This window comes from Cyprinus carpio, chromosome A17 (genome assembly GCF_018340385.1).
Source record: "Cyprinus carpio isolate SPL01 chromosome A17, ASM1834038v1, whole genome shotgun sequence".
Lineage (NCBI taxonomy): Eukaryota > Metazoa > Chordata > Actinopteri > Cypriniformes > Cyprinidae > Cyprinus > Cyprinus carpio.
Window position 1 is genome coordinate 20,003,891 of NC_056588.1, and position 17,201 is coordinate 20,021,091.

Below are 17,201 nucleotides of genomic sequence, written 5' to 3' on the forward strand. Positions count from 1 at the left end.
TCCACATTTTATGGACTTACAGGCAACACACATGTCTAGCAATGATGTTTGCCTTTGATGATCTTCATAATTATTTGTACAAATGAAGGTGGGCTTCACTCATTGGTGATATTTCATAATTAATCCTGCCATACAAAGACCTGCACTCTAAAGTTCAACTAATTGCATTCAATATAAATTTAATCAAAGACATGTCCATTTAATTGTAAATAACATGCAATTAACTGTTTGAAAACATTACTATTTATAATATTAATCAAATATTTGTTCAAATACATGTCTATTTAATTGTATTTAATGTTTGAAAACATTACTTTGAAAACATTACTTATTACAAGTCTGACATCACCAAGTATGTTAAAGTGCACAGACTAATTTCTGCTGTCTCTGCATATTGTATTTTACTGAATGCTGAGGAAATGCCACAGCATGTGACAGTACATCACAAGACTGGATGCGACACAGTTCTGGCCAACACAGATCAAAACATTCTCAAAAGTTCAGCAGTTTAATTGGATTAAAATGTTTATTTCCATTATGTATCCATACTCTGACCTGTTCTGCACACACTTCTGCTTCCTCAAAGATATCAAATTGCAAATCATCTGACTAGAGTCTGTTTCCTCAGGCCAAACACAAACGTTTCCTGGGCCACTCTGCCCACCTGACCAACATCCGCTTTACCAACGGGGATCGCTTCGTCGTCAGCGCCGGAGGCGATGATAGAAGGTGCTTGTTCTGTTGTCATTCTGTTCCTCACGCATCTTGCTGTACTTTCTTTATTATTCTTCCTTTTTTGAATCAGCATATTGAGACAGTTTCCGTAGTTGGCTTCCAGCTGCCAGTTTAGTTGGTACACGTTTAACAAGAACAATTTTGTTCTGTTCTTTCGACCCAGAACTTTATAATATAGACAGGATAGCGAAATAATAAGAATTAATAGTTTAATAATTTTTCATTTCATTACGTTTTGTGTGTGTGTGTATATATATATATATATATATATATATATATATATATATGTGTGTGTGTGTGTGCGTGTGTGTGTGTCTGTGTGTGCTGTGTGTCTGTGTGTGTGTGTGTGTGTGTGTGTATATGTACTGTATGTGTACACACATAGTATAATAAACATAATGAAGTAAATAAAGTAAAAACATGATGGCAAAGCTGAATTTTCAGCACATGATGCTTCAGAAATTATTCTAATATGCTGATTTAGTGCTCAAGAAATATTTCTTATTATTAAGGTTGAAAACAGTTGTACTGCTTAATATTTTCACAATTATTATTATTATTATTATTTAGGATTCTATCTTTAATTTATTGTAACAATGTAAATGTCTCTACTGTCACTTTTCGATCAATTCAATACATCATTGCTGAATAAAAGTATTCATTTCTTAAAATATCAAATTAAAATCTTGCTAACCCCATACTTCTGAATAGGCGTGCATAAACAGTACATACAAATTTTGGAATGACCCATGACTGAGGCAAAATTAGAATCCAAAATTAACTTTTTTTCATATTGCAAAGTGAAATTTGAATGAAAGAAAAAAAAATGGACACCAAACTATGAATAAACAGACATGAAACTACAGTACAGTCAGAAATCAGTTAATTATACACTGCAGAATGCTGTCCTTAACCAATCAGAACCAAGAATTACGGGGAGTCGTACTAGAATTACTATTATAAATGCTTCTACAATGATGTTGTGACATTTTCTGTGTGTGTGTTTCAGTCTGTTTGTATGGCGGTGTGTTCACGCTCCTCACTGAGGGCATGCAGTCTCCTCTCTTCTGCCTCAAAACCATCACAAGCCCAGCTGACAGCACGAGTGACCCGACTGGTGGAATGAGGAACATCACCAGATCCATGCGTCTTAACCCATACCTGAACTCAGCTGTTTTTGAATGATAGTTTGGCCAAAGTGTCACATGACCCCAACATACAGTAAAAGATCTGTCAGATGTGTATATGTTTACCCCCCAACAAAAAAAGAAGAAAAAAAAAAGAAAGAAAATTCTGAGCTACAAGTTGCGGAACATAATTTATTTTGGAGTCCATCAAGATTTTCTTCCAAATGAAAAAGAACTTGTAGCAAGCGAAGTACGATTAGCCTTAAACTACCCATATATTAAGGTGTGTTTTTCTGTTGGGGATTCTGGTTTTCTATTATAATATTGTGGTTATGTTGGTTTGGTGGTTCTTTTTGAGGTTTATTAGATCTCCTGTGGCCTTCTCCCTGAATGTAACACTGCCGTTATATTCTAGGATGTCAGCATGCCAAAGCATTCTATGCACTGTATACTTGACCTGCTCACTGTGGTAGTCCAGTGGTCTGTTAATGTCGATCTTGAACGTGATCTCCCTAAACAGTAGATGACACTCCTAACCTCACATGTAGCAATTTTAGCTCTATTAGTGAACTCGAGATGTCTGTTTGTGCGTCTGTGTGAGTAGGTATGAACTTAATGCTTGGTGTTTCATGTCTGAGATCGAAGTTTAAAAGAAAAAAATGGTAATGCAATTGCAATCCCTCAGAAAATGAATGAAAAGAGTTTGTTTCAATGCTGTCTTATCTGAAATCAATGTTTATCTTGCTGCTGAAGCCTTTATAGCATCACATTCATTCTGATTACAAATTAATTATTTTTATTTTCATTTGATTTTACTTTACTAGCTGGATTGTCGAGGTTCAGAGTGAACTAAAGATATGAAATGCAACATTTTCTCTCCTTCAGTATCATTCTAATCGAAAGAGAGATCAAGCTTATTAATGCATCTTTTGGTTTTCTTGTTATCAGTGTAAATATCATTTGTAAAGACATTCTTTTGTATATTTTTGTGAAATGTTTCTTAAAAGTCAAGTTTAATAAAAAAAAAAAAAAAAAAGATGTACATATATATGACATGTTCATGTAAAACACTGTCACAGTTATTGAATATTCTCCGTTTCTGATTTTATTGAAATCACACTCATTCTGAAGTGATGTAGATTTTTTGGGTTTAATACAAATCTGACATCATCAATTATCACACTAAATATAGTTTACAGTAATGTACTTATAATGAGGACAGTCAAAATGATTTATTACAGAAATTAAGCTTAACCTCTGCTTAAATTTTTTGAGTTTGTTTACGTTGATCATCTTCAGGAAAAGACTTTGTCTGCGTAAAAAAGATTCATATACTATGATAACGAATTTCCTTATGATTAAGAATATATGAGATTTACTTACAACTCTTTTTATAATCTAATCAGAAAGTATTTCAATTCAATTATGCAATTAATCCATAATTTTATGCTATGTATATATATATATATATATATATATTATATGTACATAAGCTGTATCTTAAGAAATGATGACCTATTATCACATATTTCCTCTGAACACTGATTCAAATCACAGAATAAAATGGCAAATTATATTATATTTTCACTTTATTAGACATATATTTACAATCTTCCTTATATACAACACACCAACAACTGTAGGGTCTGATTTTTGTTTTTCTTCTATTACGTCCTCTGTTGTCATATTAATAAATTTAGCATATCAGAACCCCTCACGTTAGCTTATCGTCATGCTTCTGGCTGATCTTCAATAAGCACATAGCTCTGCACTCATTAACAACTTCATAAACTATAACGCTGTGGTGGAGAGAGGACGGGGATCATATTTTGACGGAGAAGGACGAGCCGCATGAGCAGCCGTGTTCAGCCTGCGGGTTCTTCAACACCTGAAAGGAGGCACGGATGAGCTCCTGACTGAAGTCGATAGTGGATCCTTTGACAAACTCCAGACTGTCCTGGTCAACTATTATCCCCACACCATTCTTTTCAATCACTCTGGAAAGAAAGAGACCAAAATAAATGCAAGAGATCTATAAAAATTCAATGTTTTACCAATTATGCACACTGGATTTCTGTGGTATGAACACTAGTCACAGGGTTCTTTCAAAACACCTGCCTCATGAAGTTTCATACCTTTGCAGATCATTTGTTTCGAACCAGTGGTTCGGAGCGTGTATTAAACTTTCAAAGTCACACATTTAGTACAGGAGTCTTCGTTACAGCAACTGTTTCAAATTCAATTAATTAACATTTCAGAGTGGCCCAGAAGGCAAAACACATGTAGACATTTTTAATGAGACGTTTGTCTAAATAAAAGGAAGAGTAGTAGTTATATTTTATGATTGGACATTTTATCAGTAAATGAGTAAAGAGCACTTTGTTACATCACAATTAGTTATCTGATGATTTTTTAAATGTCAATTAATATACCATTAAAGAAGGCCATGAATCATTTTGAAAGTGGATTCAAAGCCAGAAGGCAAAACAGTGAACCTCAGTTGGAGAGAAAAAGAACTAGTTTTTTAAAACTCGCAAAAGAGTTATAAATTCTCTACTCATCAAATGTGACGTTACTAAATAAAATAAACAAAATTGACAGTTATATTGCTGAAGTCACTGTGAATTGTGAATTGCGAAATATAAACCTTGCAATTGCGATTATAGTCAAAGTGAAATAAAATTGATGCGATGAACTCGCAACTCGCCATTATGACTTTTTTTCTCGGAATTGTGAGTTTATATCACGCAATTCTGACTTTACTCCATATTGTGAGTTATAAAGTCAAGATTGCGAGTTATAAAGTCAGAATTGCATGATACAAACTCGCAATTGTGAGTTATAAAGTCAAAATTTATATGAACTCACCATTATGACTTTTTTCCTCGGAATTGCGAGTTTATATCATGCAATTCTGACTTTAAAACTCGCAATTATGATAAAAATAAAGTCAGAATTGCGAGATATAAACTCACCACTGTGAGAAAAACAACGCAGAATTGCGACTTTATATCTCGCAATTCTGACTTTATTTTTATCATAATTGCGAGTTTTAAAGTCAGAATTGCATGATATAAACTCGCAATTCCGAGGAAAAAAGTCAAAATTGTGAGATGAAAACTCTCAACCTTGTTTTATTTTTTATTCAGTGGCAGTAACAGGCTTCCATAGTGATCAGACCTCCTTAAATTTATTTAACAATAAAATATTTAGTAACACAATTCTTTCTACAGCATCAGCACTGTTAAAGTTTCTGCAAACAAAATAAAACATTTTCCTTTTTTATAATACTAGTTATATATGAATAATACCATTCTTCTCAACTAAATACAAACTAAATATTTTTCTAGTTTATAAAAGTTCAATAGCTATTTATTATTAAAACTGATAAACAATAATTAAATCCAAGATTATCTCATGTTTATTTATTGCTTATTGCTATAAAACAACAAAATCACTGATTTAAACTGTATTCGGAACCATGTCTGAAGGTTTGGTAAAATGGCTGCAAAACTTGCAAAAATACATGCAAAATAATGAAAGGATATTGACCTCCTGATGTTGATGAAAAACATTTTCTGAAGATGAAATATCGCTGACTGACTCTTTGTTAAAAAAAGCTCATAAAATTAACGTTTTTTATTCAAGTCTTTGATGAAAGTGCATACACACTGCTTTCTTTTTGCAATTACCTGTCATCTTCATTTTTAACAGTGTCCACTGAGAATTTATACTGGAATCCCGAACATCCCCCTCCCTCCACTGCTATCCTCAGATACTCTCCCTTTTCCATAATCTCAGCGAGCCTCTGGAGGAAAAAAATGTCTTGGTTTATTAATAACTCCCAAAAATGTGATCACTGAAGTATCTGAGATGAAGTGCAGGTGAGTTCAGACCCTGACGCAGGATTCACTGAGCTGGATGCTCTCAGCCGGACCGCAGGATGGGTTCTGATGCTCCTGTTTGGTAGAGGAGGCGCTGCTGTAGCGCGTGCTGGAGGTCAGAGGAGCTGAACATGCTCTCGCGGTCTCAACTCTGGGCAACAACAAACACACACGTGACAGTGAATGGCTGTTCACATAATGCCCTTCATCGCAATAACGCACGCCTAAGGAGTTTAGATATGCACATCATAACTACAGGATTATATTACATAAGAAATAACTATGAATCAGATTAAAAAGCTTTGGCATGATATGTAACAGAACGGATAAGTATGTAAGAAATTGAAAACGATTTTACCATCCCTTAATCAAATATTTGAATTCAAATGTGGCGATAATCAGTCATGCATAAGCGCCGGTTTATGTTATGAAATCATGTCATCTGTGCTGTGAGCTCACTATCGCAACTGTGCTCGAGCTAGCTAGCTATGCTAAGAGCATGAGCTTTTATCTGAAGATAAAGTACCAAACAAAGTCGTATTATATATATGATAATACATCCTGAATGCATCGCTGTCCTTTAGCTAATCCGAGCATACTTGAGAAGGTGAGGTGACGCTGTTTTAGTGGCGCTTATGAGCAGTCTCCAGGCGAATGACATCTTCGATAAACTCGGATACTGTTACTGCGCACGCGCAAGATGAGTTAACAAGCGTTAGCTAGAGGAAGGGTTGCCAGATTCAGTGGTTTAACCCTTTTATTTAAAAAAATATATTTCTGTAAATTTTTTAAAACAATTGTTTATGAAAATTGTAGGATTAAAAGAATAATAAAACTGTACTTGTGTACTCTTTAATGGTCGGTAAAAACATAACTTTATTAGCTCAATTACTGGCTTTAATGCAGATAGATAGTTAACCAAGATTTTTAATCAAGCTTTTTCAATTTTATGTCATGCAATTTAATTATTAATTAAATCTGTTACTACGCAAATTTAATGTGCAATAACATTTTTTTTTTCTAGAGTCTGCTTTTGTGAACTCTTATTTATATAGATAAAAATAAGCTGATAACTGTAATATTAATTATGATTCAAATTTAACATTTTGCTAGGGCTGGGCGATATATCTAACGATATGATCATGCGCATCTAGTCAGTAAATCTGGTTCCCTGATTAGCGCTAAATCGCCATCACCTGCTTTCAAATGGAGCGGCATTTAATAGACAGAGCCGTAGATCATTGACAAGCTACGCAATATCGCGTTGATTATCGAAGGCGATACATCTGCAATAATGAACGCGATATTGCGTAGCTTGTCAGTGAACTACGGCTCTGTCTATTAAATGCCGCTCCATTTGAAAGCAGGTGATGGCGATTTAGCGCTAATCAGGGAACCAGATTTACTGACTAGATGCGCATGATCATATCGTTAGATATATCGCCCAGCCCTACATTTTGCCCAATCAAGCCTAACAGATACCAGATGTCCATAATGTATCCAGAAAAATAAACTGTTCAAATTTAACACAGTCAGGGTCATTATTCAGTTAGACTGGCAAATGAGAGGCAGAGTTTGTTCTTTAAAAAAAAAAAAATAATAATTAAATTGTACATAAAATCTGTATTCACATTAAAAGTGTTATATTGTTGCAGGATCTCTCTTTGAGGTATGGAAACATGCAGAGTTTGTTACACGTGAAACTGTCAAACTCATGTATTTTAAAACAAATTTGAAATTGTTTTACATTGTTTTCACCCTATATAATACAAATGTGCAAACATTTTATGATCTATCGGCATTTAAAATTTATTTCAACTGCTGAAAATGAGAGAAGACACACACACACACACACACACACACACACACACACACACACACACACACACACACACACACACACACACACACACACATACACGTTTTACTTCTCTTTTCAATTTCATGAGTAAGAATAATAAAAAGGGATTTTGATATATCTGGCAACATACCGCCCTCCTTGTTTCAGACCATTATCATGAGTCATTGCTATTGGTGAAGAGTTGCCGAAACTGCGGTCACGTCATTCAGACGCCCATACAGACAGCGCTGGATTGGAGAACAGTCATTCAGATCTTGTGACAAGGAAGTAAGGTGTGAAAACAAGGGCTGGTCTGTTTGTAAGCAAATTTTAATTATATCAGTTGGTATTTTTTTGTAACTTTTTCATTGAGCTGAAAGCCTGTTCATGGTTTGCTATTTCCTGTGCTTTGTGTGTATTTCTTATTAATCCTCACGTCTTCAAAAGGAAGTGTACAGAAGCCACGCAGAGACTCCCTCTCGTGTGAAATGTAATGTAAAAGCGGTGTTTGTACTCTGTTGGTTCTCTCTAGGAGCTTTTTTTTGAACATTGGTTTTTAGTGTGTTCTGGGTGTTTTTTTTTTTTTTTTTCTGGTTTACTAATGCTGAGCAGGTGAAGTTTGTGGACTGTGGTAAGTACTTTGTTTATGAAGTCCATAAATTTATTCCCTTTTTTTTTTTTTTTTTTTTTGTATTTTAAAATCTTCCTTTTTCTTGTTTTTTTCCTTACAGGCTCAGTACAAGGAAAAGTTGCTGAGGTTGACATCCAGCCCTGCCCATCACAGCCATGCCAGCTTCACAAGGGACAGTCCTATTCAGTCAATGTAACCTTCACCAGCAGTGAGTTCCTTTTCATGTGTAGTAACATCTTAAATAAACCAGAAACCTACAGCATGTTTATATTTCCCCTAGATGTTGAGAGTAAGACCAGTGCAGCTGTGGTGCACGGAATGGTTGCTGGCATCCCCGTCCCCTTCCCTATTCCTCAACCAGATGGTTGCAAGTCTGGAATCCAATGTCCTATTGAACCGCAAAAATTATACAGCTACATCAACCAGCTGCCCGTTAAGGCCGAGTATCCAGCAGTAAGTGTAAACCTCCCCATCTACCTCTAGTTCTATACAATGCTTTAATGTTGCATGCATTCACTTTCTCGTTTTTGGTTTGTTTCTCAGATAAAACTGGTTGTGGAATGGGAATTAAGAGACGACTCCAGCAAAGATTTATTTTGCATTAAGTTCCCTGTTCAGATTGTGAACTGAGAAGGCCAACACTGAAGCCAAAAATGCTTACAAAGGGATACAATTAAGAACCGAGGCTTCTGGATGCCTATTGATCTCTTAGATCTAATATTAGTAGATGCAGATTTTATGATTTATTCTAATACTTTTTTTCTAGCCTTGACAGATTTGTCATTTTAATGTGTGGTCTTTAACTGTGCACACAGTGCCACTCAGAAATTGCCTAATCCTAGTTTGTTTCTAATGTTAAATTAATGATTCACCAGAACGAGACGCTGACAAACAACAGTGGTCAGTGCTGGTGATTAAATCAGTGTGGCTAGACTGTTCTGATGTGTCTAATCAAAGGTTTTTTTAAACAACTGGTTGTGAACTTTTTACAGACATTTTTAAATCGCCATATTTAATAAAGACTGCATCTTAATATGCGATTATTTTCTTAAAACATTGGCAAATGTGTTTGAATTAAATAAACTACTTTTTTATGGTAAACTGATTTTTGTTTTTCTTCTGTTTATGGATTCCTGCAGGGAATGTATGTGTGTATATATACATACATACATACATACACACAGAGCTGTTGAAACATTTGGGATCAGTAAGAATTTTAATGTTGTTGTTTCGAAGATTCTTATGCTTTTTAAGGCTGCATTTATTTGATCAAAGATACAGAAAAAACAGTAATATTGTTAAATATTATTGTAAATCAAAATAGATTAAATAACTGTTTTCTTTTTTAATATACTGTAAAATATAATTTATTCCTGTGATTCAAAGCTGAATTTTCAGCATTATTGCTCCAGTCTTCAGTGTTATATCCTGATTTATTATCAATGTTTTTTTTTATTTTTTTGTGGGTGGGGACCTGTGGTACTTTTTTTTTCAGGATTCTTCGATGAATAAAAAAGTTCCAAAGAACAGCATTTTTCCAAAATAGAAATCTTTTCCCTTAATTTACGCTGCAGTTTAAAAATTTGGGGAAATTTTTTTCATTCTTTTTTTGAAGAAATGAATACTTCTGATAGTAAAGATGTGTATTGTTAGAAAATAAGCAAACTCTCCAATACTTCTTGCTTCAGTCTCAGTTCTGTTTTCTCAGGCAGCAACTTTATTCATTTTGAGAGGTCCCCGTCATGTGTTTGAGGGCTGGTGGTTACTAGAGCAGACGTTTTTCAATATGCAACACATGAATTTATTATGATAAAGCAGAATTTGCGGGTGTTTTTCATGTTTATTACTGAACATTAGCATTATTTTGGTTCATATAGTCTTTGACTCATTGCACAATTATCTTACTGTAAACTAGCTATAAGAACACACCACTGTCTTTACATCAATTCTAAAGCTTGTGCAAAATAAGATTACTGGCTACAAAACTGAATCATCAAACCAAAGCAGCATTTGAATGTGTGCTTTTTATTACAATTAAACAAAAGCAAGCAACATTCCTTCAGGTACAGAAGTTATTTGTGCCATGTACATCATCTAAACACTTTTTCGTCTTGGTTATCTCAGCAAACATTCTGTAAATTATTAGCAGGTTTGTCTGGGACAGATACAGAGAGTATTGGGTTTTCTCAGGTATTTGCTAAAACCAGATGATTAATTCTGTCCATTGGCCTTATTATCACAAAACAGCATAGCATTATCACCTGCCTTATCCCAAACCAGCTGAAAACACACATCAATGTCACAGGCATGCTAAAGAGGTCCAAAAAACACCCAACATGAGGTAGAAAGCCATCATACAACAACTTCCTGTATTAATGCATTTCTTTAAACGAACCTCTTCCTTCTGCTCCAAACCGAACTTAAATGAAACGTAACTTTATAGCATAGTTTTACACACTTGTTTTCAAACAAAGTCAGCAAATGGCTGCTTGATCTCATTTAGTGCAATTCTGTGCAATATTCAGCATTTCGTTTTGACCAGTAAATCAAGGGTTCTGCGTAACAAAATCTTTCAATAAAAAAAATAATTATTTAAAACCATATTTTAAAAACACCAATATTGGACAATATTACATGAGATGTCTCTTTACAGCAAAAAGTCGAACATGCTGCTGTTATGTAACGTAATTGTGGGGGAAAAGATTCTGCTCAACTCTTTTGCAAATAAAAAGTATAAAGCTTCTGTTTCAGTGCTAAAATGCACCATCTTTGAAACAGGTTTAAGAAAGTCCATTTTCTTAAAAAAAATAAAATTAAATTTTTTTTGGAAGTGGATATCACCACGTTTTTTGGCTTTTCAATCCTTACTGCTAATTTTGACATGTTTTTACATTCTCAAAGGGGTCTGATATTAAATTATCTGTTGCAAACAAAAGAAGGAAGAGAAGATACTTAACGTATCAGGATTTTCAAATAACAACTACCTTGAGGACAGCTTAAACTGAAATCTGAACGAAAGAAAACTGAATTGTAGAAATCTGAATGAAAGTAGTAAGGCATCTGATATGTTTTGAATGTTAATACTTTAAAGTGTCATGCTGTACTTTTGATGGAAGTACAGTATGGAGCTCTAAAACTCATATTTGCAGGACCCAGCAGTAGTATGTGAACACAAAAGACTTTAGTTCAAACATTTCCCCATAGTCCTCGAAACAGCATATTGCTATTTCTAAGGGTTTTGCATAAATATGAATAAAAATGGAGTATTCATCTGGGCCCGTTGTGTCACAGCAATGATACCTCTCCAAATAACAGTGAAATACTTTAAAACATCACAGGCAAGTCAGTTTGTCAAATAAACACCAAGAAGATCTGTTAAAACATATCACAGGCTAGAAACTGAAAAAGGTACCACTGATGCTTTGAGCTGAGAGCGGCACAGGACTTGGTTGAACTGTTAGCGAGCAAAGATATTGTGAATGATACTGAAGCCCTCACTGTCCGTTCTGTTTGAGCCTCTCCAGTCTCTGTAGCAGAGCATTTCCAAACGCTTCTCTGTATCCAGGGCTGAGAGAATCCAGCAGTGAGTAAACAGTCTCATGATACTGCGTGCTCAACTCCTCATGCACCTGATCGAAGACGTGTCCCACCACCTAAAACATAACAAGCAGAAACGTTAGAAACATTGCACAGATTCCTCTGGTATTCCTCACTTAGAGGTCACACTTGTGATCCTCAGCGGTCAAAACCAATTAATGTTATTTAATTCATTAATTATATATAATTATATTTTGGATGAAAACCGGGAGGCTTGTGACTGTCCCATAGACTGCCAAGTTAATAACAGTGTCAAGCTCCATAAAAGGTATGAAAGTCGTCGTCAGAATACTCCATCTGCCATCAGACTTGCAATCTGGGTTATATGAAGTGATGGGAACACTTTTTGTAAGCGAAGAAAACAAAAATAACGACTTCAATAATTCCTTAATAATTACTTGTTAATATCATAAATTGTGTTCCAAAGACGAACGAAGCTTTTACGGGTTTGGAACGACATGGGGGTAAGTGATTAATGACAACATTTTCATTTCCGGGTGGAGTATCCCTTTAATATGTATTTTTTGAAACCTGTGATATGTTTTCAGAATTCTTTGAGGAATAAAATAAAAAAGAACTGCATTTATTTACAATATAAATATTTTCAAACAATGTAAGTCTTTATTATCACTTTTTATCAATTTAACACATCCTTGCTGAATAAAATTATTTCTTTAAAAAAAAAACAAAAAATACTGATCCCAAACTTTTGAATGATAGTGTATATTGAATCCTGAAAAAATATCACTGGTTCAAAAAACAAACAAACAAACAACAACAAAAAATAAAACTAAGCAGCAAAATGGTTTCCAATATTGATAATAAATCAGAATTTAAGGATGATTTCTGAAGGATCATGTGACACTGAAGGCTGGAGTAATTATGCTGATGAAAATTCAGCTTTGCATCACAGGAATAAATTATATTTTAAAGTATATTAAAATAGAAAACCATTATTTTAACTTGCAATAATATTTCACAATGTCAGTGTCGTTGTTGCAATTTATTGTTTTTGCTGAACGCACAAGATGCGCCGCTGCTGCGTTTTCAATTCTAAATATTAGAGAAATATAGAAGCTCAATGTGGAGAAGATATTGGTTCGGTTAAAACTGAAACCAAGCCATTCACACAGAACGCATTTTCGAGACGCACAGTACACTATCCCTCAGCCTTGCCACGCCCCCCAGTTTGGGATTCACTGCATAAATACATGATGCTATTTTGTTCATAATTGTTTATGGAATTTACGAAATCATATCTGATTTATAAATATTAGTTTAGAAGTTATGCAATTTTTTTTAATAGACAATTGGTTAGTGAGGTGCATAATTTTGCTCATTGCGCCCTCCTGTGTCCTCAGGAGACAGGCCAATTGTTTCCTTAACACTTATTTCTTCTGCATATAAAATATAAGAAAGGAGATATTTGTTTCAATTTTATTTTGTGTTTGACTGTTAAAACTAAAATTAGTTGTTGTTGACTCAATAAATTGGGTAATTTAAAAATACAGAGGTTAAATTTTTATATTTTTCTGCTGATCAGTTTAAAAAAAAAGTAAAAAAAAAAAAAATTCAATAATTATCGATATCGAATGATATAACATTATATCATGACAAATTCTGTAACTATATCGCCCAGCCCTAGTATATATATACATGTACATAAACACATGACTGGTTTGTACATTGCACTCCAAAATATAGCTCTATATTTTCAGATACTCCATATTTCCCATTCATTGTCTATGGTGGTCAGGTATGACCATGAACTGTAATTTTTTTTTTACATCCCTCACTCACCCTTAACCCTGCCTCGGTGAGCTCTAAGCAGTATCGCTGTCCCTCTCTGGTCTCCAGGTTTATGTAGGCCACGTCCAGTCCGCTGGAGAGACTGTGAGAGACGCGCATGTCTGTGACCGCGAACAGCACATCATTGACCACCGCCTCGGCCTCCAGCCTCATGTCCTTCACCTCCCCCAGCTCCACACAGCCCTCCTCATACAAACACTTCGACAGGTCCTCCGGCATACAGTCCACCTCCATCCCCTGAAAACAACAGCGAGCCTTCCGATGAAAGATTATCAGACAAACACACCGCAGACATCAACTGCATGTTCAAACACATCTGACGCCGTCTGATGATGAGGGGCGCGGGCACAGTAAAATCATGCTAACGCCTCGGACAAATTCCTCAACTCCACAACTACGAAATACCTTTACTTTATGATTATTATTATTATTTAGTAAGTAAACATTTTTAATTAAGAAAAACGCACGTTTAAAACTATTTTAATGTGTAATGTATGATGTAATTTGCATAAACGCAGTCAGTAAAATGTTAGCTAATGCTGCCAATAGAGGCTCTTGTAGCGTGAAAGTTCCATGTAACGCAATCCAGAATTACATTAACATAATAACAGCATGACCACGTAACTAACAAAGTTATTTGTTATATGCTAAAGTTTGTAGCGGGTAATATTTATTTATTATTATCATTTCAGGAGTTACTAACCTCCTCCGGGGGTAGCTCGTCAGAACATTTCCGGCTCATGCCGGTGTTGTGCCGAAAACTGTGACCAGGTGTCGCTGTTCAGCAAATGCTCGCGCGGGAGCGCGCACACGTTAGATTAGAAGCTGAGCCGTGCTGTAAAAGATGTTTCATGTCTTAATACTAGAGAAAATATCCATTGGACAAACTACATATTATCACGAGCATCTAAATGCTTATATAGAAAAGAAATTAAACATTAATGTTGCTGCTGTCTGCTAATATTTTTAGCCTACTACTACTACTACTGAGATATTTAGCGCTTATTATGTATAACATATTCTGATTATCTGATAAATGTTGGTCTTTATTCTTATTACCGTTTACTGTACTTACCCAATAATGTTGGAGATCCCACAGTTTGCTGCTTATGATGCAGTCACTGAATCTGACAAGTAAAAATATCATAGCTAGAAATGTTGCCACTCTTAATTTCATAATAACTGACTATAAATGTTTAATAAAGTGTGATGTGATGTGTGAGCTCCTCTTTTTTCTATTTTATTAAGCATATTTATCAGATATAATATGATATGATGGTCAAAATTATAGCTACCAAAATGTTACCCCTCTTTAAGTTTGTTCTTTAAACTCATTCAAGTGATGTAAAGATTTTTTCCTTGTTGCTATAGATTTATTCTTGTTGTCTTTTGAGTAAGTCGCCATTACTGAATAAAAGCTCACTAAGCTATTTTTTTGTCATCATTCTAAACATCTGTTTCTTGCTGCACCTCTAACATTGCAGATTAGTTATACACTGTAAAAAAACAAAAACAAAAAAAAACAAACTTATTTTAAGTAGCCTACAAAAAAACACATTAAACTGATGTAAAGTGATTTTTTCCTTGTTGCTTAGATTTATTTTAAGCCATTACTGAATAAAAGCCTACAATCAACTACTTCATAAGTCTTGCAGATTGGGCATAGTTAATACACTGTAAAAAAAAAAAAAAAAACTTATTTTTAAGTAGCCTTACATTAAACTGACTTAAAAACATGAGTGTTGTGATGTTTCTTAACACACCTCTGTCTGGATAAGGACACGATATTAAGTGAAAGTGAAAGTCGTGACATTTGTCAAGTATGGTAACCCATACTCGAAATTGGTGCTCTGCATTTAACACATCCAAGTGCACACACACAGCAGTGAGAAGTGAACAACACACCGTGAACACACACCCGGAGCAGTGGGCAGCTATATCCAGCGCCCGGGGAGCAACTGGGGGTTCAGTGCCTTGCTCAAGGGCACTTCAGCCATGGGTATTGAGGGAGGAAGAGAGCGCTGTTCACACTATGTTATTTTTTATACACTCATGCGTTATAGTTACACAATTTGTGTCAAGCATGTGTTATTTTTGATCAAACACTGTATGCAATAAAAACACAGCAAACTCACATATAGATTTATTGAAGTGAGGAAACTTGCTCATGAAGTGATGCACGCAGCAATGTGATAGACAGATAAATAACCTGTTGGATGCACTGTTACATTTTTTTCCTCCTTTTTTTCTTTTCTTTTTAACACATTTAACACAAAACACACAGAAAATGTATTAAAAATCTAACATATCCTTTTTTTTAAGTGCATGACTTATTGATCAAACCATATTTTTATTTTACATTTATGTTTGCATATTACTCAGAATTTGTATAAAAAAAATATTATATTTTACTGAGATTCTCTCATGAGGTTTTACTGCCTTCTAAGAGTATTCCTAGAATAGGAAAGTTGAGTAGTTGAATAGTTAGAGATGAGTTATGATTGAGGTATTGTTCAAATGTTTTTATATAATCTGAAAAAAGTAGAGAAAATGTGTATGAATAAATAACATAAGACTTATGTAACTGTAAATAACTTAAAGTGGTGTCCTGTCTGCTCACAGATCAACATTTTACAAAACAAATACAGGAATACATGGGCTATATTTGTATACACTGTAAATGTGCACCGTCCCTTGAAACATGAGGTGAACCTTAAGTTTTTTTTTTTTTTTTTTTTACAACACAAGTTTATAGCCCTATTTCACAATCAAATGCTAATTTAATCTTGATAAACTACATACAATTTGAAGGTCTAAGCTTTTCAGCATTATTGCAAAAAAAAAAAAAAAAAAAAAAAAAAAAAAAAAAAAAAAAAAAATATATATATATATATATATATATATATATATATATATATATATATAGGCCTATTGGGGTAGAGGGGGTGAATGCATGTTGAACAAAGGAATTCCTTCTCAATCTGAATTTTTTTTTTTTTTTTTTTTTTTTTTACATTGAATCTGTAAGCCTCAAACCAGGCATATAAATGTTGTAATTTAATTCTGCTCTTTCTCTTCTTTCTTCTGCTCTAAGTGCAGATTCTGATATGAATAACAAAAAGCTCATTTAAAAACAAGCTTACTCTATAGCTCTTATTGCTTTTTGGAAATGATTAAGCCAGTTAATGGTAGGTTCATGTCAAACCACTTTTGTGTGAAAGAGAAAAAATAGAAGAGGAGCTGAAACATCACGAGTTACTTTATTAAACATTAGTCACCTGCATGAAATAAAGAGGGGTAACACATTTCAACAGCTTAAAAATTTAACCTGTCGGACCCTATTGTATCTATAAATATCAATATCTGATCAGCATGCTTTATTTATATAAAACAGAAAGAAGAAAATCTTGGACATCACACTTTATTAAACATTTATAGTCAGTTATTATGAAATAAAGTGTGGTAACATTTCGAAGATTTTTTACTTGTCAGATTCAGTGACTGCATCATAAGCAGCAAACTGTCTCCTATCTCCAACATTATTGGGTAATTAAAGTAAACAGTAATAAGAATAAATA

At 34.3% G+C, this 17,201-nt stretch overlaps 4 protein-coding genes across 4 annotated transcripts in view; 2 read left to right on the forward strand and 2 right to left on the reverse strand.

Moving 5' to 3' along the window:
• The window catches only part of LOC109069912 (echinoderm microtubule-associated protein-like 5), a 72,973-nt gene extending 70,319 nt beyond the window's left edge, over positions 1-2,654 (forward strand). The window contains exons 44-45 of the mRNA XM_042774355.1: positions 629-729; positions 1,745-2,654. Coding sequence (XP_042630289.1) covers positions 629-729; positions 1,745-1,781 — 138 coding nt within the window. The 3' untranslated portion in view covers positions 1,782-2,654. The remainder of the gene's footprint in view (positions 1-628; positions 730-1,744) is intronic.
• A 779-nt stretch (positions 2,655-3,433) lies between these two features.
• On the reverse strand, positions 3,434-6,503 carry LOC122148196 (iron-sulfur cluster assembly 2 homolog, mitochondrial-like). Its single transcript, XM_042774354.1, has 4 exons — positions 6,346-6,503; positions 5,759-5,897; positions 5,555-5,670; positions 3,434-3,859 (listed from the first exon to the last, which is right to left on the reverse strand). Exons 1-4 carry the CDS (start codon positions 6,405-6,407, stop codon positions 3,685-3,687), a joined length of 492 nt encoding a protein of 163 aa, XP_042630288.1. The 5' UTR covers positions 6,408-6,503; the 3' UTR covers positions 3,434-3,684.
• Positions 6,504-8,174: 1,671 nt separating this feature from the next.
• On the forward strand, positions 8,175-9,318 carry LOC109108262 (NPC intracellular cholesterol transporter 2-like; the record flags this gene model as incomplete). Its single annotated transcript, XM_042774573.1, has 4 exons — positions 8,175-8,217; positions 8,318-8,425; positions 8,498-8,670; positions 8,761-9,318. Coding segments are annotated over 4 exons (411 nt in total), but the record flags the coding sequence as incomplete, so codon positions are not given.
• Positions 9,319-10,222: 904 nt separating this feature from the next.
• LOC122148197 (GSK3-beta interaction protein-like) lies at positions 10,223-14,468 on the reverse strand. The gene is made up of 3 exons (XM_042774357.1): positions 14,327-14,468; positions 13,615-13,860; positions 10,223-11,870 (listed from the first exon to the last, which is right to left on the reverse strand). Exons 1-3 carry the CDS (start codon positions 14,363-14,365, stop codon positions 11,712-11,714), a joined length of 444 nt encoding a protein of 147 aa, XP_042630291.1. The 5' UTR covers positions 14,366-14,468; the 3' UTR covers positions 10,223-11,711.
• Between the last annotated feature and the right edge of the window lie 2,733 nt (positions 14,469-17,201).

Bases quoted from the DNA above. Each gene is read 5' to 3' on its own strand.
- LOC122148196 (XM_042774354.1), bottom strand. From the start codon at position 6,407: ATGTCATTCGCCTGGAGACTGCTCATAAGCGCCACTAAAACAGCGTCA. The intron at 5,671-5,758 runs GTCTGAACTCAC...TTTTTCCTCCAG, and splicing joins TCAGTGAATCCTGCGTCAGG to AGGCTCGCTGAGATTATGGA. The intron at 3,860-5,554 runs GTAATTGCAAAA...CTTTCTTTCCAG, and splicing joins GTTAAAAATGAAGATGACAG to AGTGATTGAAAAGAATGGTG.
- LOC122148197 (XM_042774357.1), bottom strand. From the start codon at position 14,365: ATGAGCCGGAAATGTTCTGACGAGCTACCCCCGGAGGAG. The intron at 13,861-14,326 runs GTTAGTAACTCC...TGTTGTTTTCAG, and splicing joins ACGAGCTACCCCCGGAGGAG to GGGATGGAGGTGGACTGTAT. The intron at 11,871-13,614 runs GTGAGTGAGGGA...GTTATGTTTTAG, and splicing joins TCACCGAGGCAGGGTTAAGG to GTGGTGGGACACGTCTTCGA.